At 49.7% G+C, this 23,578-nt stretch overlaps 1 protein-coding gene across 4 annotated transcripts in view; it reads right to left on the bottom strand.

Moving 5' to 3' along the window:
* The window catches only part of LOC309369693 (putative cation-transporting ATPase 13A4), a 48,452-nt gene extending 24,874 nt beyond the window's left edge, over window positions 1-23,578 (bottom strand). For 3 of the 4 annotated variants that reach the window (XM_081910794.1, XM_081910796.1, XM_081910797.1), the window contains exons 1-10: window positions 22,418-23,578; window positions 15,278-15,451; window positions 13,958-14,095; window positions 10,446-10,516; window positions 10,272-10,352; window positions 9,011-9,080; window positions 7,100-7,234; window positions 6,019-6,091; window positions 1,139-1,270; window positions 28-192 (exon numbers count right to left, since the gene is read on the bottom strand). In XM_081910794.1, coding sequence (XP_081766920.1) covers window positions 28-192; window positions 1,139-1,270; window positions 6,019-6,091; window positions 7,100-7,234; window positions 9,011-9,080; window positions 10,272-10,352; window positions 10,446-10,516; window positions 13,958-14,095; window positions 15,278-15,451; window positions 22,418-22,480 — 1,102 coding nt within the window. In that variant the 5' untranslated portion in view covers window positions 22,481-23,578. Of the gene's footprint in view, window positions 1-27; window positions 193-1,138; window positions 1,271-6,018; window positions 6,092-7,099; window positions 7,235-9,010; window positions 9,081-10,271; window positions 10,353-10,445; window positions 10,517-13,957; window positions 14,096-15,277; window positions 15,452-21,760; window positions 21,806-22,417 lie in introns of those variants that run through there. The other variant, XM_081910795.1, reaches the window with a different exon arrangement.

The following is a 23,578-nucleotide window of genomic DNA, read 5'->3' as shown; positions in this document are numbered from 1 at the left end:
CTGCTCCCAGTCAGTGCTGTCACTCACCAGTCCGCAGAACGACGGCTCTCACTGGACCCTTGGCCTGGATGACCTCCGTCCCACAGAAGAGAAGGTGTCTCCGGAAATCCTCCGCACAGCTCTCTCGCCAAGGCCGGCCGCTGTGCTGGTCGTCCCCGGGCAAGCAGGTCTTTGTGACTGGGATGCTCTCTCCTGGAGCAGAGCAGACTTGCATTAAAGGGGCAATGAGGTGGACTAGAGGACCTCTGGGAATCCCTTCCCAGTTCTAGGATTCTGTGTAGTGCCAGATTTACGTATAAGCTCAACAAGCTCTAGCTTAGGGCCCCACTCTCTTGGGGGGCCCCCAAAAAAATTTAAAGGAAAAAACTGGATGCACATTTCCAAAATATAAAATAAAAACCAAATAAAATGAAACCTACATCCAGCAACAGTGTTTTGTGTTGTGTCGGCTCCTATGATGTAAGTCATGGGCTCCGCCTGCTAGCCTGCTCCCAAAAATATCCCTGGTTTGCTCCTTTCTATATATAGGGTGCCTACATTTTGCTATTTTTAATTATTAGTAGTTTGAATCATATATTTACACCTATTATTATTTCATGTTATAGCAAGTTTCTAGAGACTAGTTTATGAGTCTTTGTAAATTGTGTTCCTAAAGGAACTTTGGTTATTGCCAAATGCCAATGTTAAGTTTGTTATGAATAAAAAGTCATTTTAAGTTAGAGCTTAATAATTATTTCACCATTAATAGACTTCTTCTTAATTGTATTTCAGTTCAACAATTGCTTTGATAAAACACACATTTTGTGATGTGCAAATGGTCTGAGATACCTATGAGGTCCATCAATTACCATATAGCATATATTCAACATGAAAAAAACAGCGACAATTTGTTGTGGACAAAGGACAGCTGGACAATGTAAAGGGCCCAATTAGCTTCAGGAGCTGAGGGCCGCATCCAACCTCAATCCGGCCCTGATTCTGTGGCAGCTTCTGCCTCTTCCTGCGCTGCTGAGTCTGGCTCCTGGCGCTTGGCTGTGGGGCTGCCACCTTCCCTGGGCACCTTCACCCAGGCAGGGCACCCTTGCCCCCGGGAGCATCCCTCAGCCGCACAAGGCGACACCCTCCTCCTCCTCCTCACCTGTCAGCATGGCTTCGTTCACAACGCAGTGGCCGTGGATCAGGACGGCGTCGCAGGGCAGCAGGCTCCTGCCCCCTCCCCAAACCAGGGTGTCTCCGGGCACCAGATGGCGAGACTCCACCTCTTGGACACCTGGTTGGAGTGGAGAGAGGCAAAGGTTTCTCTGGAACATCAAGAGGAACTAGACAATGAACTAAAGATCTTTAGATGGATGTTTTTGAAAAAGCCAGAGGCATTCCTGTTAGGAATGGTAGGAGAAGATCTAGTCAAGAACAGCCAGAAATTGTTTTTATATGCAACAACAGTGGCGAGGTTACTGCTAGCCCAGGTCTGGAAACAACAGCAAATACCAACAGTAGAAGAATGGTGACAGAAGGTAATGGAATATGCAGAAATAGCCAAATTGACATGGAAAATTGGACAACAGGCGAGGAAACATTTCAAAAAGAATGGGAAAAAATTATGTTGTATATAGGAAAGATAAGATGAAACAGTGAAACCAGTAGAACTGGAAATAAACCTCATAACGGGAAAGATTAAGAAAAGTGATGGATAATGAAAATAAGAAGAAGCAAAATGTATAAGGAGATTAATGTAACTAACAGTCGTTGTAAATGAATACAGCCAGACAACAAGAATTGTATAAACAGGAGGATTTATTTGTTTATGGATATACTATGGACAAATATGGAAAATGAATAACAATATACAAAATGTATGAAAATAATCCAGTAAAATTATATGTGATATAAAAAACCAGAAGAAGGAAGGAGGGAAGTCAGCGCTTAGGAGCAAGTATAAATGTAAAGTGCAACACATTATGTGTATGTGGCGTATGCAACTGGAAAACTAATAAAGATTATTTGGAGGAAGAAGAAAAAAAGAGGAGCAGAGTAGAAGCTGTGGGGCAGGAGCTCCTCTCCCCTCCCCCCCTGCATTCACCCCAATTCTCTTGTGGGGCGACTGGACGACTTCTGTTGTTTGTGCATCACACACTTTTCCGTGCATTTCCCAGTCACTTTCCCAGCTGCAGAAGGAAGATTTCTTGCGCTAGAGGGACAAGAGCTTTATTCCACTTGAAGTTAATTTGGATGTCGTATAACCCCCCCTTCAAAACAGCTGGGCTGGTTGCCAGTTCATTTCGGCAGCCAATCCAAGGTGCTCCCGTTCGTGTTTAAAGCCTTAAATGGCTCAGGCTTGGGTAATGTGTGCTCAAAAGTGCATATATTAGTCAAAGCAACAGACAGAAATTGCTTTGCAGAAATGTGCGTTGGGCAACATTGCATACTGATGTGCTATTCACTGATGAATTTTTATCTGGACTTTAACAAACAAAATTTGCAGACTGATGCAGAAATGTGGGAAATGGAGAAACTGATAGAAACCGAAAATGCCCCTCCCTGCTTCCACATGAGGACTTGGTCTGCAAACTGTTATTTAATGCAGCCTTGCTGTGCCAGTTTCACTCTCAACCCTCTTGGTGACTCAGGAAAGTCTGCCATGCCCCACACTTTCTGGATTCTGGCTGCACACACCCCACACGCCTAAAGCATATTCCCCACCCCCACCACCCTGGGAATTCAGGGAACTGTAGTTTACCCCCCCCCCCAGCCACAATTCCCAGCACCCTTAGCCAACTGGCAGCTTCTGCTAACAGCCCTGAGGCAGCTGCAAGGATTCGAACCCGGGTCCCCTGCCAACATGAGCTCCTCGCACAGGAAGGACCAGTGAATTTAAACAAAGAGCCACCGAAGCATTTAGCACATCAGTACATTTCCTCTGGCATTCGGAGCCTCAGGTTTTTCTGCTTAAAATCAGGCAGCAGCGACTGGGCTTCTCCCTGGGCTTCAGATCAGGTCTCCGGTTCCATGGTTAATCATTTGGAGGAAATTGATCTTTTAGTGTAGCAGCACCTGCCCTAACTGAACAGGGGAGGCTCCATTCTGCTTTGTCCTTCTCTCTTTGGCCATCCCTCATAGCCCAGTAAGATTGTCTTCCATAAACACGGTTTTAACAATGAGTCCGTAAGTAACTGTGGAGGCCAATTCTGGATCCACACGTCCTTCCACAGTGGGAACATCGGTTTCCGGGCGGGAGTTGATTGAGATGAGGGATTGCCAAGTGCGCCTTCCTCTTAGCACGTCTCTCCCTTGCGTCCTGAGTTCAAGTGACTTCAAACCCAGGACACCTTTGCAAAGGCTGTTACCCAACTGGAGCACTTGCAGGCCAGTGTTTCCCAATTGTTGGTGTTTATAGTACATTTTTTTAGATTTGCCTTCAGACTGTCTTTAAATCTCCACCACCAGCATTACACTTTCCATTTTTAAGTTTGGAATAGAGTAGTTGCTTTGGAAGGTGATCATCAGGCATTCGCACAACATGACCAGTCCAATGAAGTTGATGTTGAAGAATCATCGCTTCAACACTGGTGATCTTTGCTTCTTCCAGCACACTGGCATTAGTTCGCCTGTCTTCCCAAGCGATGTGTAAAAAATTTTGGAGACCCCATTGATGGAATCTTTCAAGGAGTTGGAGATGTTGTTTAGAAGTGGTCCATGTTTCACAAGCATATAGTAAGGTGGGAAGTACAATAGCTTTGTAAATAAGCTTTTTGGTTTCCCTGCAAATGTCCCAGTCCTTTACTGACTTTACTCCATTGTTCTACCTAAGCAAAGACAAAGCGTTCCTTTCCTTGGAGCTGAGCAGATGGGCAAACAGAAACACCCATATCAAGGGCCCCTGCGTATTGCCAGGTGTGGGAGGTAATCCATTGGAGCAGCCAAATACAACATTCCTTGTTTGCGTAGAGTGGACACCGACAGGGGGATGTTTGTCCAGCCAGTTGAACTTCCTGTTCCACCTGGTCTGGAGCTTCCTTCCTTTGCATGTGACCAGGTAGATCATCATCAAACCTTTTATTGGCATAACATTCAAACATCTAAAACAGATCAATACAGAATTACCACTTCCCCAGTGGCACAAAACATTTGCTAAAAGAAAGGAGGCAGAGCAGTCTATCGTCACATCTCTTGGTCTCCAGGGAGATCAGACGTCGTGTATTTCAACAACAAAAAACCCCAAACAGAGATATTCAGCCACTAACTTGGTGAGCTCCTGATCATTCCCCAGTGATGGAAAATGTATGACCTCTGACTCTGGTTTCCATTTGGGGATACAGAGTTGATCTAGAAATTGCTGACTGAGATCAGCATATAGTTTGCAACTGAGAACCATATGTGTGAGAGTTTCCGCCAGGTGGTTTTCACGTGGGCAAGTTCTTTCTCCTTCCACCCTGCCTGAGAACCTTCCCCAATGGAGGTCTGATGGATTTGAATTAAACCTGGCCAGCAAAAATGCCCTTCTTTCTTGAGGGTTAAGCAGAAATTCAAGGTAATTGTGGTTAGTTTCATGTGCCCAAGAAAGCTGAAAATAAAGAGGGGAACATATTTTCTCTGCTGCTGTTAATGACCAGGTAGATGGGCGTGACCCTTGCAGACCCCACAAAAGCTCCAGTCCCCCTTCCTCTTTTGGTGCCTTTTTTCCTCTTGGACTGCACTGCTGGCTCTCTGCCAGCAGCACATGGGCCCATCCTTACAAGGATGTCAGCCACACTGTATCTGTAACTGCAAGCTGAAGCCGGCCTTCAGGGATCCAACTGTGAACTGAATGTGAGTAAACTTCTTGTTACTTTATAAAGAAGCTTCTTGTATCTTTCTTCTTTTTAGGGGGGATAAAAGGGGTCTTACCAGGAATATACTCCAGTCTGAACAAAGCCAGATTGGATTCCTAAAGTAAAGAGATTCAAATGAATCTACCAACTAGCTTCCTGCTAGATATTCAGGGGCGGAGGAAGGGAGGTGTGGGGGGGCGGTTTGCCCCGGGTGTCACCACTGAGAAGGGTGACAAAATGCCGGGTGGCACTCACCACAGAGCCTGTAGCGCACCTGAGCCAGGTGTCTCTCCTGCCCAAACGGTCCACCTGCTGCCTCCCCCCCCCAACTATAGGGCGGCTGAGTGGGAGGAGGCAGGCAGACTCCAGAGGCCCCGCAGTGCGCCCCGTCCCATGGGTGCACCGCCCCAGGCCCCCTTGCAGCTTCCTCCACTGCTGTGTATTGGGGAACGCACTCTGCTGTTGACTCACAAGCGTGAGAGAGGAAGGATACTATTAAATCAATATACAGTGGTACCTCAGGTTAAGTACTTAATTCATTCCAGAGGTCCGTTCTTAACCTGAAACTGTTCTTAACCTGAAGCACCACTTTAGCTAATGGGGCCTCCTGCTGCCGCCGTGCCGCCGGAGCACGGTTTTTGTTCTCACCCTGAAGCAAAGTTCTTAACCCAAGGTACAGTGGTACCTCTGGATGTGAACAGGATCCGTTCCAGAGCCCCGTTCGCATCCTGAAGTTAATGCAAGCCACGTCTGCAATTTGCCATGAGGGTTGAGCGTGACATCATTTTGAATGTCTGCGCATGTGTGAGCAGCGAAACCCAGAGGTAACGTGCTCCGTTACTTCCAGGTCGCCGTGGAGCGTAGCCTGAAAACGCTCAACCTGAAGCACATTTAACCCAAGGTATGACTGTACTATTTCTGGGTTAGCAGAGTCTGTAACCTGAAGCGTCTGTAACCCGAGGTACCGCTGTATCCTCTCCTAGTATCTACAACATTCCCACATAAGACAGTTCCCTTCCACACCTCACCCTCAGCCACGATTCCTGCCTTGCAGAGGGCTGGACTAGAGGACCCTTGGGGATCCCTTCCAACTCCTGGGCTGCAGTGGAGGTGGAGGGGAGGCAGAGAAGGGAGGGGGAGAGGCGATCCAGACCTTCCCTGCCCAGAGCGGTGCAGCAAGGAGAGGGACCTGCCCTGGTCCTGGGCTCACCTGTTTCCTTCCTGAGGACCTTGACCAGGACGCCATTGTGGGATTCCACCAGCTGGTGCAGCTTCACAGATTGCTGTGGACATGGAAAGAAAAGAGGTGCATCTCTCTGGGAAGCAGCCGGGAGCCGCCCAACGGCCCCCGGCCCTCGTTTCCCTGCTGCGCTTCCAGCGCCAGGAAAGGGAACAGGATTGGAATCCCAGCCAACCAGTTTACAGCCCAGGCAGCAGCAGTGGGGAGGTCAGCTCCCTGCTTTGAAGGGGGCCCTTCCGACCTCGCAGGATTCCAGCTGCAAAGTCTTCTTCACGCAACACAGAGTTAAACTGCGGAACTCCCTCCCACTGGAGACAGAGACAGCCAGCAACATGGATGGCTGTCAAAGAGGACTGGACAAATTCATGAAGGAGGAGAGGGCTATGGATGGCTGCTGGCCACACGGCCTTCGCAGCTGGAGGCAGCCCTGCTTCTGAATCCCAGTTGCTGGAAACCACAGGAGGGAAGAGTCCTGCTCTTGTGATCACATCCTGCAGGGACCAGGCGAGCAGACAGAGCCCAAGACTTGCATCGTAGAAGCCGACAACACCCAACTGCTGTATGCAGGTTTTATTTTATTTGTTTTTTTATCTTGGAACTCCTTTTTCGGGACTTCCCTGGCTTTTTTCTGGCCCATGTAGGACCAGTTTGGATAGTTAGCCTTGGTGAAGACTTGACATTTTTATCCCAAAAAAAGTTTTTGATTGAGGTCCTACTGAAATGAGGCTGTATTTTAATGTTTTAATGTTGTATTTCAATCTTGTTTTTTTAAGCTGTATTTCAATCAATTGTTTTTGTATTAGGTGTTAGCCACCCTGAGCCCAGTCTTGGCTGGGGAGGGCAGGGTATAAATAAAAATTATTATTATTATCTTATATTTTGGAAATGTACATCCAGGTTTTTTCCCTTTAATTTTTTTTTGGGGGGGGGGGAAGAGAGTGGGGCCCTGAGCTAGAGCTTGTTTAGCTTTATATGTAATTCTGGCACAGCCTGAGGTCAATGAGCGCCCCCCCCCCCGCCTGCCTGGGCAAGGCCCCTCCCTCCTGCTCACCTTCCTGAGGTCATAGACGGTGAGAGAGATGGAGAGCAGAGACATGAGGACGATGGCCACAGAGTACTCAATGTATTCCTCCGCAAACCATAGGCAGACGCTGAACAGCTGGAAGACGTAGAACGGGTTCAGCACCTGCCCAGCAACAGAAAAGAGAGAGGAGGAGGCGGGGGGGCTGAGTGAGGGGCACTCGCAGGTGGCTTTCTGCCACGACCCACCCCTTGTGCCCCTTGCCCCTTGGCAAGAGCCCCACCCCACACTGGACGCATTGGCGTCGCTCTCTTAGCGAGACCAAACTAGCCCAAGCAAAACCTTCTCTCTGGCATGCAAGCCCTTTCTCTGGATTTTGATTGCAAACTGCTTTGAGGGTTGTTGTTGTTGTTTTGCAATCAAGTGGTATATAAATTTTATGAACTAAATAAAATAAAGAAATAGACGTGGGGGAACCAGAAACTAGGGTGCTTTTCAGAGGGCTGGGCTGGTGGTTTGGAGAGGAAGGAAATGGGGAGTCTCTGAATCTTTCTGCCCTGCAGAAAAGTCAAGATCATTGGGTGGGTGGGGGGCTCCAACTCCCCTCCTTCTCCCCCTCCCTGACCCCTGGCCATGCTGGCATCTTCCTGGGGCTGCTGGGAGACGGGCAACTCCTGGGGTGCCCCACTGAGGCTCAGCATCCCTGCCCCCTGGAAACTTCCTCCCCCCCCTTTTCCTAATTCCTCCCCGGAGACCTCTTTGCAAGCCAGGCTTTCATGAGACTGACTTGGCTCTTGGTCAGTTCCCAAAATCTCCAAATTCCGAATGGCGATGGTGGCAGGACTGGCCACTGGAGCGAGAGCAGGATGTTCTGGCGGGAGCAGGCTTAATCTCTTGTTGATTAAAGGGCTAATCTGCCTGCCTTGGCTTCCCGGCGGGGCAGCGTCACCCTGGAGATGGGAGAAGCTAAGGGGGCCCAACCAGCGGGAGCCAAGGAGGACCGCAAGGAAAGAGGCAGGCGAGGACGATTCTTCAGCTGCCTATTATGTGATGCATTCGTGGGCCTTGATATCGTGATGGGGAGGTACAGTACATAAAATTAATAAAGAATAAATAAAGAACATGACATTTTGTAAAGATTTATACACCACTTGATTATAAAACAAAATAAAAGAAACCCCTCTCAAAGCATTTTACAGTGGTACCTTGGTTCTCAAAAGCCCTGGTTCCCAAACACCGGAAACCTGGAAGTAAGTGTTCCGGTTTTTGAACGTTTTTCAGAAGCCGAACTACCGATGCAGCTGTCGGCTCTTGTTTCTGGGGCACCTGCACCAATCAGAAGCCACGCCTTGGTTTTCAAAGATTTCAGAAGACAAACGGACCTCCAGAACGGATTAAGTTCAATAACCAAGGTACCACTGTATTTGGCGCTTTTGGTTTTGCTATTTATTTTGTGTTTTTCTTTTTGAGGCTTTTTCAGTTTTTGTGACTGTGTTACCCAGTTCAGTAGATTGATTGATTGAGTGACTGAAGAAATGGATAAAAGCCACCCATCCAAACAATGACTATCATCAGTGCAGGTAAGAAAAAGAATTAATTTTAATTTTTATCATCTGCAATACTGTCTTATTTATTTTATAGTACGGTACATTGATTATTGCTATCATTTTATGGATCAATGGTCTTGCGAGAGAGTAAATCTCATGTTAAATTGCTGTTTTAGGTGTTGTTTTTAAAAGTCTGGAACAGATTAATCCGTTTTGCATTCCTTTCCATGGGAAAGCGTGCCTTGGTTTTGGAACGCTTCGGTTTGGGAACGGACTTCAGGAACGGATTAAGTTTGGGAACCAAAGTACCACTGTACAAAAAAAAGATAAGAGTATTTGCAGCAAGATAGATATCGATAAACCGAGATAGCTGCCTCTGGGCAGGAAGAAGAACCTCTTTGAAGAGCAGCTTCCAGATTGGTGCGATCTCGACGTCGATGGCGTTGGGCCCACAGATGACGCTCCTGCGGAAGAGCAAGAGAGAGAAAAGGGAGTCCATGGGGTGGCTGGTCCACCAATAATAATAATAATAATAATAATAATAATAATAATAATAATTTATTTATATCCCGCCCTCCCCAGCCCAAGCCGGGCTCAGGGCGGCCAACAACAGCCAAAGTAACACAGTTCACATATAATCACAAGCAATTAATTGAAATACAAGGGGCTCCTGAGGCACCTGCCACCCCTCCCCACTCCAGAGAGGGGGGCCAAGGGGGAGGCAAACAGCAGGAGCTTTTAAGGGACAGAAAGGGGGCGGACGTCTGGAGGACGTTCCCCACCCCGTAAGGCGCTGGTTCATCAGGGACATGACCCGGCTGTGCCCTTTGAAGGATGCCTGCTTGCAATCTTGTTGGTGCCACCTTGGAGAAGGGACCTCTGTGGGGATTCTGTCCTCCCCCCCCCCCCCGACTCTCTGGGGCTTCCACCTCAGAGGGACGGCATGTGAGGGCCATAAGAGTTGGGAGGGACCACGGGGGTCACCATCTAGCCCCACCCCCTGGAATGCAGGAACCTTCTTGTCCAGCACGGGACTCAAACCCACAACTCTGAGATTCGGAGTCTCGTGCTCTACCGACTGAGCTAGCCCTGTGTGGGGCTCCTGCCTGCCCTTTCGGAGACCCCCACCGCTCCTGCCAAGCTGAGGGGAGAGACTCCGCCAGGCAAGGCCTCCTTCCACCTGCCTTGCTCCACCCTCCAGTCTCTGCTTCTCAATTTCTATTATTTTATGCTCTGTGGCTTGTCATTGTTTTACTGATTGCAGTTTCGAAATCATTTATTGTAATTGTTAAGAGTGGGTTTCTGTTTAATTTTTATATGCTGATATTATTATTCCATACTATTCTAATGATTGTTGAATGTTACTTTATTTGATTGCTTATTTTAAAGCTGTTTTATTATCACATTTTTGTATTGCAGATTGTTATAAGGAGTATATTCTTCAGCTTGTAAACCGCCTTGAGTATTGTAAGAGAGAAAGGCGGTATACAAATTAAAAGTGATGACGACGATGATGCTTTGAGCGGCTGATTTTAGACCAACCACAACTTCTTCCATATTGGATGCATGCATGTTCTGATTCCTGCTTTGCAGGGGGCTGGACTAGATGAGCGCTGGGGGTCCCGTTCAACTCTAGGATTCTGTGAAGCAAGTACCTGATGCTCTGCTCTGCGCTGGTCAGCCCAGACCCAAACTTTGCATGGATCTCTGCACAGGTGTGTGTCTCCTCGAGGACCCTGCAAGAGAAGGAGACCTGCCGTAGCACCACAAGAGAGGCTTTGTTCCTGCCCAGGGCTTTGCCGGAGACAGGCGGCAGCAAGGTGACTCACCCGACCTTCACGAACCGCTTGGCAGAAAAGTCCCAGGCATATCGGATCTTCTGCACTTGGAGGCACCTCGCCTGGAAAACCAAACAATGGGTGCGAGTGTCAAGGGAGGAAAGCTGTTCCATTTAACATTTGTTAAAAAGCCTGAAGAATTTTTCTTAGGGATTGTAGGGAAAGATCTGCCAAAAAAGCTGAAAAACATCTTCATGTATGCGACAACGGCCGTGAGAGTTTTAATAGCACAAGGATGGAAGACTGAAGAAACTCCAACTAAAGAATCATGGCAAGAAAAATTGGTGGACTGTGCAGAACTGGGAAAACTGACCTATAAGCTGTGGGACAAAGATAACTGTGACTTTAAAGATGAATGGGAACCCTTTACAAAGTATCTGAAGATGCAACACAGCGAACTGGACTCCTTGGCTCGCTTTGAATAAACATCCACAAACTTTTTATTGATAATAATCAGTTAAATAGTTTGAGGATCTATACAACTGTGTAACATGCAGAAAACAGCATTTTTAGAGAAATCAAAGACTGGAACTGATGGAAGTTGGGGGTGGGTTCTGTGGGGGGAGGGAGGGGGAGGGAGGAAAAATGGGGGGAAATAAGGATGATATGTTTCTGGATAATATGTTTTGTTTTAATTTTGAATAAAAAGTTATTTAAAAAAAAGAGGGAGGAAAGCTGCCCTCGCTCTTGGCTGCTCTCCCGGCTGAGAGAAGCTCCAGAGCTGCAGGTGGCTGAGGTGAGATTCGAACGGGGAGCTTCTGGGGCTGCAGGTGAGGCTCTGAGCCACCGCACGACCCTCGGCCCCAGCCAGCCTTCCTAGCAGGACCAAACTCCTCTGCTGAGACATTGTTCCCGGCAGAGTCCAGCCCCTTTTCCCTTTCCGCTCACAAGCCACGACTGATGCATTCGTTTTTCTGATCTATTATTTCGGGGTGTTGGGATTCCACCGACCCCCCGCACCCCTTCTGAAACACATCCCTTGAAGGATAGGTAAAGGTAAAGGTACCCCTGCCCGTACGGGCCAGTCTTGACAGACTCTGGGGTTGTGCGCCCATCTCACTTAAGAGGCTAGGGGCCAGCGCTGTCCGGAGACACTTCCGGGTCACGTGGCCAGTGTGACATCGCTGCTCTGGCGAGCCAGAGCCGCACACGGAAACGCCGTTTACCTTCCCGCTGGTAAGCGGTCCCTATTTATCTACTTGCACCCGGAGGTGCTTTCGAACTGCTAGGTTGGCAGGCGCTGGGACCGAGCAGCGGGAGCACACCCTGCCGCAGGGATTCGAACCGCCGACCTTTCGATCGGCAAGTCCTAGGCGCTGAGGCTTTAACCCACAGCGCGCCATCCTCCAAATCTTGCCAGCCAGCATTGGTGATGCATAAGAGCAGGGGTTGGCAATCTAAGGCCCGGGGGCTGGATCCGGCCCAATTGCCTTCTCAATCTGGCCTGCGGACTGTCCGGGAATAAGCGTGTTTTTACATGAGTAGAACATGTCCTTTTATTTAAAATGCATCTCTGGGTTATTTGTGGGGCATAGGAATTTGTTTTGGGTCCCCCCCCCCAAAAAAATATAGTCATACCTCATGTTACGTTTGCTTCATGATACATTGTTTTTTCAGGTTACTCCCGCGGCGACCCGGAAGTCCCGGAAAGGGTTAATTCAGGGTTTCACCACTCTTTGCTGCTCGCGCATGCGCAGATGTGCAAAATGAAATCCCGCGCATGCGCAGAAGCGGTGAATCGCAACCTGTGCGTGCACACGCGCGCCACTGTGTGTTGCATTCTGCTCATGTTGCGAACAGGCCTCCAGGACAGATCCCATTCGCAACCAGAGGTCCGGCCCCCCACAAGGTCTGAGGGACAGTGGACCGGCCCCCTCCTGAAAAAGTTTGCTGACCCCTGCATAAGAGGGTGGGAGCTGGTGGAGCATTAATGCAGTAAAACAGAACAATAAATCACCCTGGCAAGGAGGAGTACCAGGAGGAATGGATGAAATTCAAAGATATTTACTTAAATACACTAAGATAATTTAATTGGAAAAACTTGCAAATATCAGATAGGCTTAGGATTTAATTATGTGATGTTGGAAAATAATGTGTTTAAAGTTAAAACTAAAAGAAAGAAAGATGTTAAGTGATTGAGTTAATTTTATGAGAAAAATTGGCTTTGGAAAACTGTTACAATGATATACACTGAAATTCAGCCAGGGGGATTTGAGGAAGTCACTAAACAATGTCACTAAGATTAGATCAAGTACAGTTAAGATTTATGTTTGTTTGTCTGTCTAAAATTTTGGAAAATCAATAAAAAAATTTTTTAAATAAATAAATAAATGACCCTGGCAGGGCAGCAGAAACACCAAGCACAGCTCTCATGCGGGAGTTGCGTTCTCAGCCACAGCCAGACCCCTCTGGGAAGCGCATGGCATCTCCTGGGATAATGCAGAGGCTCCCTTGGCTACCCAGGATGAGGGGAGGAGGCTTCTATGGGTGGGGCTAGAGCAGCGAGAGTGGGAGGAGCCTCTGGTGGGCGGAGCTGAGGGGAGGGGAGGAGCCAAGCAGGTTGCAGGAGCGGGACTGTAGAGAGTTGCCATATGACAGAGTCGGGATTCGGCTGTGGGAAACAGCGTCCGGGCAGAAATTGCTGGAATGTCCAGGGAAAAGCTCAACAACTTTTGTGTCCGGATTTTCACTTTTTGAAATATAGCAAACCTAGGGCTGTACCACTTGGTAGAGCACCCCCCAGAGGCAGCAGGATTCCCTAGGGGGCCCATTAATAATAATAATAATAATAATAATAATAATAATAATAATAATAATAATAATAATAATATACTGACCCATACCCGGAGGTCTCAGGACAGTTCACAGAAAAGATCACAATATTTAAAATCAAAATAAGAACACTAACCCAATAACACACATCCCCCCCAAAAGCCACATTTTAAAAGGGTCTAGGATGTCCATCAGGTCAACCAAAGACCTGGTTAGAGGCAAGGGGGCACCGGAGGTGTAAATGACCCTCAGACTTTGAGAAGCAGCTATCGCCAGATCAAGCTCATCAGCTTGTTGAATTACCGTATTTTTTGCTCTATAAGACTCACTTTTTCCCCTCCTAAAAAGTAAGGGGCAATTTGTGTCTTATGGAGTGAATGCAGGCTGCGCAGCTATCCCAGAAGCCAGAACAGCAAGAGGGATTGCTGCTTTCACTGCATAGTGATCCCTCTTGCTGTTCTGGCTTCTGAGATTCAGAATATTTTTTTCTTGTTTTCCTCCTCCAAAAACTAGGTGCGTCTTGTGGTCTGATGAGTCTTATAGAGCGAAAAATACGCGTAATTAAACTAAACCACTGGGGGGGGTTATTGTTGTATCTGCTCTTTGTATTGTATTGTGAACTTGCTTTGAGATGCTTCCCAGGAGGCGATTCATAAATGAAATCAAGGAGTCATAATTGGGGCCCCATGTGACGCCACCGTCCCGCCCCTCAGTTCCGGGTTCCCCCTTACTTTCAACTCTGGCCTCACGATGACTTTGTTCAGGAGAGAGCCTTCATCAGCAAGGAGCGGGTGCGCGGGGTCAAGGCGGCCGAGGGCGGACACAGAGAGCCAAACCACCTTCTTCCGGGTGTAGACGTGAAATTCGTCCTGGAGAAACGTGAGCAGAAGCCCAAATGATGATGAGTCCTGGAACCACAGCACAGGTAATGAGGAGGACCTGGGTGGATCAAAGAGGCAGGATCCTGCCCTGCCTTGCCACAGGCTCGCATCTAACCACTTACTGGGGTGAGACTGGCGCCTCTTGTGGCAAATCCCCTTGAGGTTATTCCACTGGTCAGGCAAGTCAGATTTCCGCCTGACTTTACTCTCTACCCCTTTTGAGCAAACTCCCTGGGCCTAGATGCTTACAGGGCCTCTTACGGACAAGACAGGAAAAGAATCCTGCATTTAAGAACCCTCTCCTCCCTTGGCCAGACCCCACCTGGAGTCCTGTGTCCGGTTCTGGACACCACTATTTAAGAAAGATATGGACAAGCTGGAAGGTCTGCAGAGAAGGGGGACCAGGACCATCAAGGGTCTGGAAGCTGAGCCTGATGAGGAACGGTTGAAGGAGCTGGAGAAGAGGAGGCTGAGAGGACGTACGAGAGCCATCATCAGACACCTGAAGGGCTGTCCCATGGAGGAGGGAACAAGTTTGTGTTCTCCTGCTCCGGAGGGTAGGACTCGAACCCATGGCTTTGAGTTACGAGATAGGAGATGCCAACTCAACATTCAGAAGAACCTTTCTGACAGTAAGAGCTGCTGGGCTGTGGAACAGTCTTCCTTGGAAGGCGGTGGACTCTCCTTCCATGGAGGTAGGGTGGCCAACGGTCAGGGATGCTATAGCTGACATCCTTGCATTGCCAGGGGTAGGACTATCAGCGGTTCTCAACCTGTGGGTCCCCAGCTGTTGTTGGACTACAACTCCCATCATCCCTGAGCTCTGGCCTTGCTAGCTAGGGGTGATGGGAGTTGTAGTCCAACAACATCTGGGGACCCACAGGTTGAGAAAGACCGGACTAGGTGGTCCTTGTGGTGCCATCCAACGCTACAATTCTATGATTCTAAGGGTGCTGGGAACTGTAGCTCCACTAGAGGGAAACTGGAGTTCCCAGGATTATTTGAGGGGACCCGTGTGCTTGGAATTTATGGTGCCTACGCAGCCTCTGAGGTCTGATTTAGCCATTAAAAATGGGGTTTGGATTCAAATAGTTCAAGAACCCCTGGCCAAGACCCTTGGGTTTTCCAACTTCCCACTACCAACATTTCCAGAACAAAATCTCCTCCTACTGTGGTGCAGAGCAGGACAACGTCGGCCTCTTCCAAGTCGCAGGGCACACAGTTGGCCCACACGTCCCACTCGGGCTTCCAGTAGAAGAGGAGAAGGAGGCCCCCGCAGGACAGGACGTACCCAGCGAGGCACAGGGCCCTCCAGCAGACTTCGGTTTTGTAGCCAAACATCTCCTGCAGATGAAGGGCATGGGAAGCATCGTAGGTCAAGAAACATCCTCTCCCCACTTTTCGTGAATCAGCCCCTTTCTGGAATCTCTGCCCACCCAAAACTCAGCTGGCTGCATTGCGCTCTCTGCCTCCGAGATGCTAATCTAAAAACAGCCCACACCCTCTGTTATGTACTGAGTTGAATAGGATCCAAAATCCAGCTGTCTGATTGGTCCTAGAACCATAGGATCCAGAATGCAGCAGTCTGATTGGTCCTAGAACAATAGGATCCAGAATGCAGCAGTCTGATTGGTCCACAGGAACCACCCAATCCAGCTCGAGGTGGAAGGGAATCCGCAACCTGATTGGCCTACAGGAGAATCCCAGAATTAGCCAATCACGTGGGGTCATTGTGTAAATAAAGTATATAAAGCAGACATTTCGGGGGAGCTTCCATTCCTCCTCACCACTATGAGCTGAATAAAGAGCATGAAATTCACACTCAACTCCGAGTCTATTTCACCAGCTTTTGTGAATCAGCCCCTTTCCTGAATCTCTGCCCACCCAAAACTCACCTGGCTAAATTGCGCTCTCTGCCTCCGAGATGCTAATCTAAGAACAGCCCACACCCTCCGAGGCTGGAGCTTGCATTCCCCAGGTCTACTGAGATGTGCAGGCCAAAGGGATCCAAGGCACAAGGTGTGCATAGATGCCAGAGTCTGGGACGTTTTGCAGAAAGATGAGAAGCTTTGGGGATGGAATTTCCAGTCCGATTTGGGATTCTGATAGCGGCTGCTATCTTTGTTTTGGGCGTTCAAAGCACCTTCGCCCCACATCTCCACCTACAAGCTCCTTGAGTGAAAAGCCTACGGCATGGGCAGGCAAACTAAGGCCCAGGGGGCGGATCCAGCCCAATTGCCTCTAAATCTGGCCCATGGACGGTCTGGGAATCAGTGTGTTTTTTGTTTTTTGTTTTGAACAGGGGTCGATCTTAGAAAAAGATTTTAATGTATAAAGAAAGAGGACTATAAGGTAGAATTGGTTATATAAAATGAACTAAATATAATAATGAATTAAATATAATAAGGTCAAAATTGGGGATAAGAACTTGTTGAATTAAATAAATGGAATTGGAATACAAGAAGGGGAGGTGTGGGGAAGTCATGGAAATATGTCATTGAAAATAAGGCTTAAAAGGTGAATACTTTTCTTTTTTAAATTTTTCTTCCTTTTTTTTCTTTGTTCGCTTTTTTCTTTTCTTTTTCTGTATTTCTTGAAAACCTCAATAAATATGTTTTTTTTAAAAAAGGGAATCAGTGTGTTTTTACATGAGTAGAATGTGCCCTTTTATTTGAAATGCATCTCTGGGTTATTTGTGGGGCATAGGAAGTCGTTCATTTTTTCCCCTTCCGAAATATATTCTGGCCCCCCACAAGGTCCCAAGAACAGCGAACCAGCCCCCTGCTGAAAAAGTTTGCTGTCCCCAGGCCTAAGGAGAGATTGCAGGGAGCCTCAGTGTTTGTGATTCCTGGGGGCTGGACTAGATGCCCCCCTTGGGCCCCTTTCCAACTCTGCCATCCCATAATTCCATTTCACATTTAATCTACCAACCTCGACATTTGGGTCCTGGGTAGCTGCTTCCCCTCCCCTCCCAGGTTCATATGCAATTTGAAATTGTAACCAACCCCAAGCCCTAGGGATTCTGTAGGCTACACCTCCGGAAAAATCACACAAGCTCCTCTCTGATTTCTGTTCATTGACCATGTGTGCATGTGAGTGATTTTATACACAACCCCACCATGTTTTCCTGGGCACCCCTGATGTCAGGGGATTGCCATTGGAACAGGGGGGGGAGGCAGGGGGGCCGTTGGGATACAGGGAGCCTCCAAAACTCCTGAGGAGCAGTTCTTCTTCCAGCGGTGGGGAAAGTGGAGAAGAGAGGGAAGGGGCCAGCCGAACGAGGAAAGGTGTGCTGGTCCCCTGGGTTTCCGTGAGGTGTGGTCCGAGTCTAGTCCAAGGTCGAGGGTGCAGTATTGAGGCCGTCCATCAAGGCTGAAGCTGGGTCCAAGGCAGGGAGTTGGAAAAGGTCAGGAGATCCGTCAGGACAGGGTTCAGGCAGGAACTGGCTAACAACAATGTTGCTCCCGCAACCTGGGACTGGGATGGCCAGCTTTTATCTGCCCTGAGGCATAGGGCAGCCCCAGTCCACAGGTCACTCGCCTCTCCTGGCCTGGAGGCGAGCACTCCTCCTGCGGGAACTTAGTTCCCTCCGCCTCTCTGCCCTGAGCCTCTGCAGCTCAGGAGAGACTGAAGGGTTCCCGGACCCAGAGGCAACCTCAGCTTCCCCTGACGGGGCTGAGAGTGGAGCACCTGCAGGCAATGGGTCCTCCATCACCTCAGGAGCCAGAGCAGACTCAGCTGGTGCCTGCACCTGAGGACCCAGCACAGGTGAGGACCCTTCAGGCTCAAGCCCCAGCCCCGGCTCAGCTGGTTCTGGAGGCAGGGACTCCTGGGCAGGCTGGGATCCCTCAGGTTCAGCATCCGAGTCCGAATCCCAGGCCATCACAAAAGAGCTCAAGGATGCTGCCAAGAGCCCCAGTGCCTCACCTCGCTGGGCTGGCCAGGAGGGACGCACGCCTTTTCCTTCGCCCAGCTTGCACAGAGGGGTGAGATGCAAGGAGGGGAGGAGGAGACTTGGGGTGCCAAAGTTCTTATGTTGGGGGGGAGAAGACAGAAGGGGCCACTCCCGGATTCTGCAAGTGACAGAGACAGACATGAACTTTGTAGACCTGCACTGTAAATAGTTTGCACAATAAAACTTGTAAAAGACAGGTTGGAATCCTGCCTGGCTACTCACGAGCAACCACCACCAGCATCTGACACCTGACAATACTAACACGGGAGTTTTGGAAATTAACAGGAAACAGCAGGCAGATAAGAGGGAGAGCGTCTGTCCCAGTTATCCCAGCTGGTGGCCTCTCTCTGTGGAGGCACAGCAAAGCCCTCGGTGGCTAGTAGCATTCAACAGCCACGAATGTGCCTAATCCTCTTCTCTCTTCTCTTTGGCGATCCCTCGCAGCTGAGTAAGATTGTCTTCCATAAACACGTTCTTAACAATGAGTCCGTAAGTGACTGTGGAAGCCAGTTCTGGATCCACACGTCCTTCTACAATGGGGATCACGGTGTGGATTTGGCAAGCCTGCCTTCTTCTTAGCATCTTCCTTGCATCCTGAATTCGAGTGTCTTCAAAGCCCAGGACACCTTTGGTCAAGGCTGTTCTCCAACTGGAGCGCTCGCAGGCCAGTGTTTCCCAGTTGTCCATGCTTATACTACATTTTTAAAGATTTGCCTTGAGACAGTCTGTAAACCTCTTTTGTTCATAAGATACCCAGGCTGATGTCCATCACTGCTTCTAGTGGGAGGGAGTTCCAGAGTTTCACTATGTGTAGCACAAAGGAGCACTGTATCTGTCTCCCCACCACCACCACAAAAAGTTGAGACGGGAACAACAGAAAAACTGCAAATCCAGGCCCAGTATCTGCTTATGACTTGGCAAGTGACGGAGTTTTTGAAAGGCAGAGGCCAATGACAGCGTGAAGGCGATACTCTGCATGGCAGATACTCTTTCTGCCCCTCCTTCCCCACCTGCCACAATCTTGCCGCCCTCCAGCCGCAGCAGAGCAACACCCCGTCCTTAACTTGGCCGGCTCTCCGTCCGGCCGCAAAGATGATTAAAGTGACCAAAAGGAAACAGTTGCGTAATCTGCATCATTCCTTTGGCTCACAGCTTGTGGGCTAAGCACATGCCACAGACTGCTGAGTAATATCAAACCCAGAAAGAAACAACTAACCAAAAACCATAAACATTTTTAATCCAGTTTTTGCACGAAACTGTGCGGTCGATGGGTTGGCAGAACGGCTGCCTGCTGTAGTTGCAGGACTTGCGGGTTCGCCAGAGACCCCGATGGCATGTCTTCGAGGAAAACCAAGTGGGAGTTCAGCCCACGAAATGAGCCACGTCTGAAACTGCAGCAGACACCGGGGGGTGGGGGTGGCCAAGGTTTTAAAGGCCGAGGGCCATATTGACATCTGGTCAATCCTCGGGGGGCCGGCATGGCAAGAGCTGCAGTTCTCACAAGAGACTCCCAAAAGTCTTTTCCGTCGGCTCTTCTACACCACTTTGAAATCTCTCTTTTCATTATTAAATTCAGTTTATGCTACCACCGTCATTAATTACAAAGCACCTGGAGTTTATCTAAGCTCTTGGCACACCCTAAAATATGTCAGTCCCTGCTCACAATCTAACAGACATGACACAAGAGGAAAAAGGAATCAGGAGGGAAGAGGAAAACAGGCACTGGGAGTACTTCTCCACACAGCACATAAATAAACACATGGGAGATCCTAAACACATGGGAGATCCTATATCTGACCCACCCAGAATTCAGGACTCTGCGTGGCACAGTGAGAAGCTGTGGTGGCTTGAGGGTTTTCGTGACAGTCCTGGCATTTTCAGGGCACTTGGAAACGATGGTGTATCCTCTCGCCCATCTTGGCCTGCCAGCCTCTCACCCAGTGAGACTGTTTGGGGGCAAGCCATGCCCACCTGCCCCACACGGTGCCATGCAGGTAAGGACAGGGCTTGGCACTGCTTCTAGAGCACTGGCAGGGCTGTCTGAAGCATATGTCTGAAGAAGATCCACCTGGTGCCCCCCCCAGGTTGCCCTGTCCCATGCGCGCAGGAGGGCATAGCTGGCCAGTCGCCTCAGCGTCTTGCTGGGTCGGTCGCCCCCGAACTCACAGCGCAGAGCTGCCCGCAGCAGAAGAGCCCACCGCAGCGCTCTGACCGACAGACAGGTTCTTCCCTGGACTCAACTCTCAGGCCCTGGACTCTTGGCCTGGTGCCCCTGAGAGCCCAGCGCCCGGGTGCCCCACACCCCAAAGCACCTATGGGTAAGACGGCCCTGATCCCTGGGCAACTAGCTGGTCTTGGGGAGCTTCTGGGGCGCTGCACAAAGAAGGAACCCAGCGCTAGGCAGGAAACGGGGTCTCTGCCATTTTCTTCTGCCTGTGCCAAGTCAGCAGCTGAGCCCGGCTCCCTCTCCCTGCCCCAAAGGGACACTGCAGGGCTGGCGTTTAAAGAAGCAGCGCTTGTCCGCCAGCATTTTGCAAGCAAAGCCTAGCGGCTCCCACTCTCTCCCCTCTCTCTGTAGTCATGAAGCCCCCCCATGGACAGATGGAAAGCAGAGGCAGGTGGAAACCAGGGAGGGTCTCTTGAACAGAGCTCCCACCACCACCATCAATCGCCTACTTTTCTATTTTGGGGGGGGCCAGGAGCAGACCTTCTTGCTCTCCATAGCCTTTTAAACTTTTGCTATCTAGCCTTTGATCCTTTGACTCCGACGTTCTCCGTTGCTGTTCATCTTCTTTCCGCTTCCTTTTACAGTCTGTTTTTCACTGTTGTTGGAAACGCGACTTTCCCCCCCAAATGGTGGAACCAGCTCAACAGGAGCAGCAGCAGCAGCGGGCGTCCCTGCGGTTGCCAGAGATGAGGATGTACGACTCACAACATTACTTGATGTTACCGCTTTGGAGGAACAGGGTGAGTCCTGCTGGTTTAGTCTCTTGCAGTGACTCACTCCGGAGTCAGTTGGGGACGAAAGGGTTAGAGCGCCTCTTTGCAAGCACAGCAGCCCTGAGGAGAATCGGGACCTCCGCTCCTGCTCCTTCCATTTTTCCAAACAGACTTTGTTTCTAAGGAGGCTCTTAGCGTCAGGTCTAGCCTAGTCCACGGAAACGCAAGGCTCATGGGACCAGCCTCCTAGGAGAGGATGCAACCCAGAGGTTTGGACAGGAGAACTGTAGAGTTGGTAGGGACCCTCAGGGGCCATCTAGTCCAACCCCCAGCAATGCAGGAAACATCCAACTGGAGAATCCATGACAGGCAGCCATCCGTCTGATTTCAGCGTGGATTCCTGCCCACAGGCAAATTTGTCCAGGACCGCAGCCATAATCCCTCTGGGCAATAATTATTGTGTTGAAAGAGATCTGAAGAAATTAACCCTTCAAAGGGACTGCTGCTGCTGCTGTACAAGACAGGATATGGCCAGGAATGGGCAGCAGGCGCTGTCTTGGGAGCTGCCCACGGGAAGCTGAGCAGAGCTAACGCAGGACTGCTGCGAAGTTAGAAACTTAAGATTCCCAGAAGGAATCTGGTTCAGGAGTCTCCATGGGGAAAGCTTTAAGCCGAATGTGTTCCATATATTTAACATAATGTTCTGCGCCACCCCAATTTCTGAGCCGTGAGAGAATCCGGGGCTCAAGGCACTTTACCTGGGTTCAGTTTCCTTGGAATGAAAGACCCTGCGGTGTCTGTAGGATATCTGGTTTTATCTGCACGCAGATACAACCTGAGCATAGTCCCAGCTTTGGGTCCAACGCAGAGCAAGCGAGTCTCTGTCTCCTGCTCCCAGCTCTGCTCACTCACAACTCTCTGGATCTTATTCTCCCACCTAGCAGACAGGTGAGGGGGGTGGAGGCCCCTCCCTTGGCCTGGAGGCCCCCTCCTTCAGTCCTAGATCTTGCAAGCTGGCTCATTCTTTGGATATGCTGATGGGGACATCCAGGAGGTCAGCCAAGGCCACTGCCTTGCAAAGAAATTGTCCTGACTAATTCAGCAACTTCCTCTGAGAGTCCATCGCCTTCCTCCCCTGTCAAACAGCTCTTACTGTCAGAAATCTCCTTTCCCGTAACTTGAAGTCCTGGGTTCAAGTTCTACCCACCAGAGCAGAAGGAAACACTTATCAACAAAAACAGCTGGCAAAAGGCAGCTTTCCCCTTTCTGTTTCCAAGCTCCCGTTGGCTCCCTGCTCGCTTCTGTTAGAGGGGGACTCGTAGAATGGCAGAGTTGGGTGGGAACCCTGAGGGTGATCTAGCCCAACCCGCTGCAACACACCCAACCCGCCTGCACTTTTAGGGTCTGGGACTCACCATTTCAGCCTCTTCTCCCTCGTTGAGCAAAGCCTGGTGGCTCCCTCCATGTTTCCTCCCCATGGGAAGCTGCCTGCATTGGTCTCCTGAGGCCTCCAAGTCTTCCCCAGACTCTCTCCAGGGTCACTGTCGCTGCTGCAAGCCTTGCCAGGACACCCGGGATGGGTCACCCCTTATATGCCAAGGAAGCTTGCTAGGGACACACCTTCCTCCAGACAGACAGCTCCGCCCCATGGCTCCAGGTAGGATCCACCTGGCCCTCCTGGCCCGTCCTGCTCTGGCATCCGCTGCCGGAAGATCCTTGGCCCGTTCAGAGAGAGCGTTGGAGGTGGGGAGACGGAGCCTGGCTGCATTCTTCTGCTGGGGACAGGCCAAAAATGGGGAGTGCTTCGCCAGGAAAGATTATGGGATTTCTCTGAGCCGGGCAGCGTGTTTGTCAGAAGCAGAAAAGCAGGTCTTGATTGATCGCCGTCTCTCTGTACAAATGAACTTTGCCATGTGCAGCCAAACTTTGGCAGGGCTCAGCGACCGAAGGAGAGACCCACCTCCTCAGCGGGGCGAAAGGAGACGGAAAAGGGAGCAGGAGAGGAAGAGAAGTTCATGTGATGGTGCCTGGCACAGAGAAAGGGGACAGAGAAACGTTTTTCTCCATCTCGCCTAACGGTAGAGCTCATGGGCATCCCATGAAGTCGAACGGTGGAAGATTCACTCCTTCACACATGCAGAGTTAAATGGTGGAACTCCTTGCCACAGGAGGCAGGGCTGGTCATCAACTTGGATGGCTTTAAAAGAGGATGAGACGAATTCATGGAGGAGAGAGACGTCTGCGGCTCTGGACCCTGATGGCTCTGTTTTGCCTCCAGTCGGGACAGCGATGCTTCTGAATCCCATTACAGTACCTGGAATCCACAGGAGAGGAGAGTTGTTCTCGCACTCGGAGCCTCCTTGAGAACATAAGAAGAGCCTGCAGGATCAGGCCAAAGGAGCTGCGTTCCGTCTAGCATCCACTTCTCAGACTGGCCAACCAGATGCCAGTTGTGGGAAACTCACAAGCAGGATTTGAGCACAATAATACACTGGTTTCCTACGATTGCAGCTCTTTGGTCAAGGTTTCTTTACTTTCTTTGTTACAGGAATCAGGTAGTGATTATAAAGGTAAAG

The sequence above is a fragment of the Podarcis melisellensis genome, assembly GCF_964234715.1.
Source record: "Podarcis melisellensis genome assembly, chromosome: 5".
In the NCBI taxonomy this organism is placed as follows: Eukaryota; Metazoa; Chordata; class Lepidosauria; order Squamata; family Lacertidae; genus Podarcis; species Podarcis melisellensis.
This window is presented reverse-complemented; position numbering and strand designations above follow the sequence as displayed.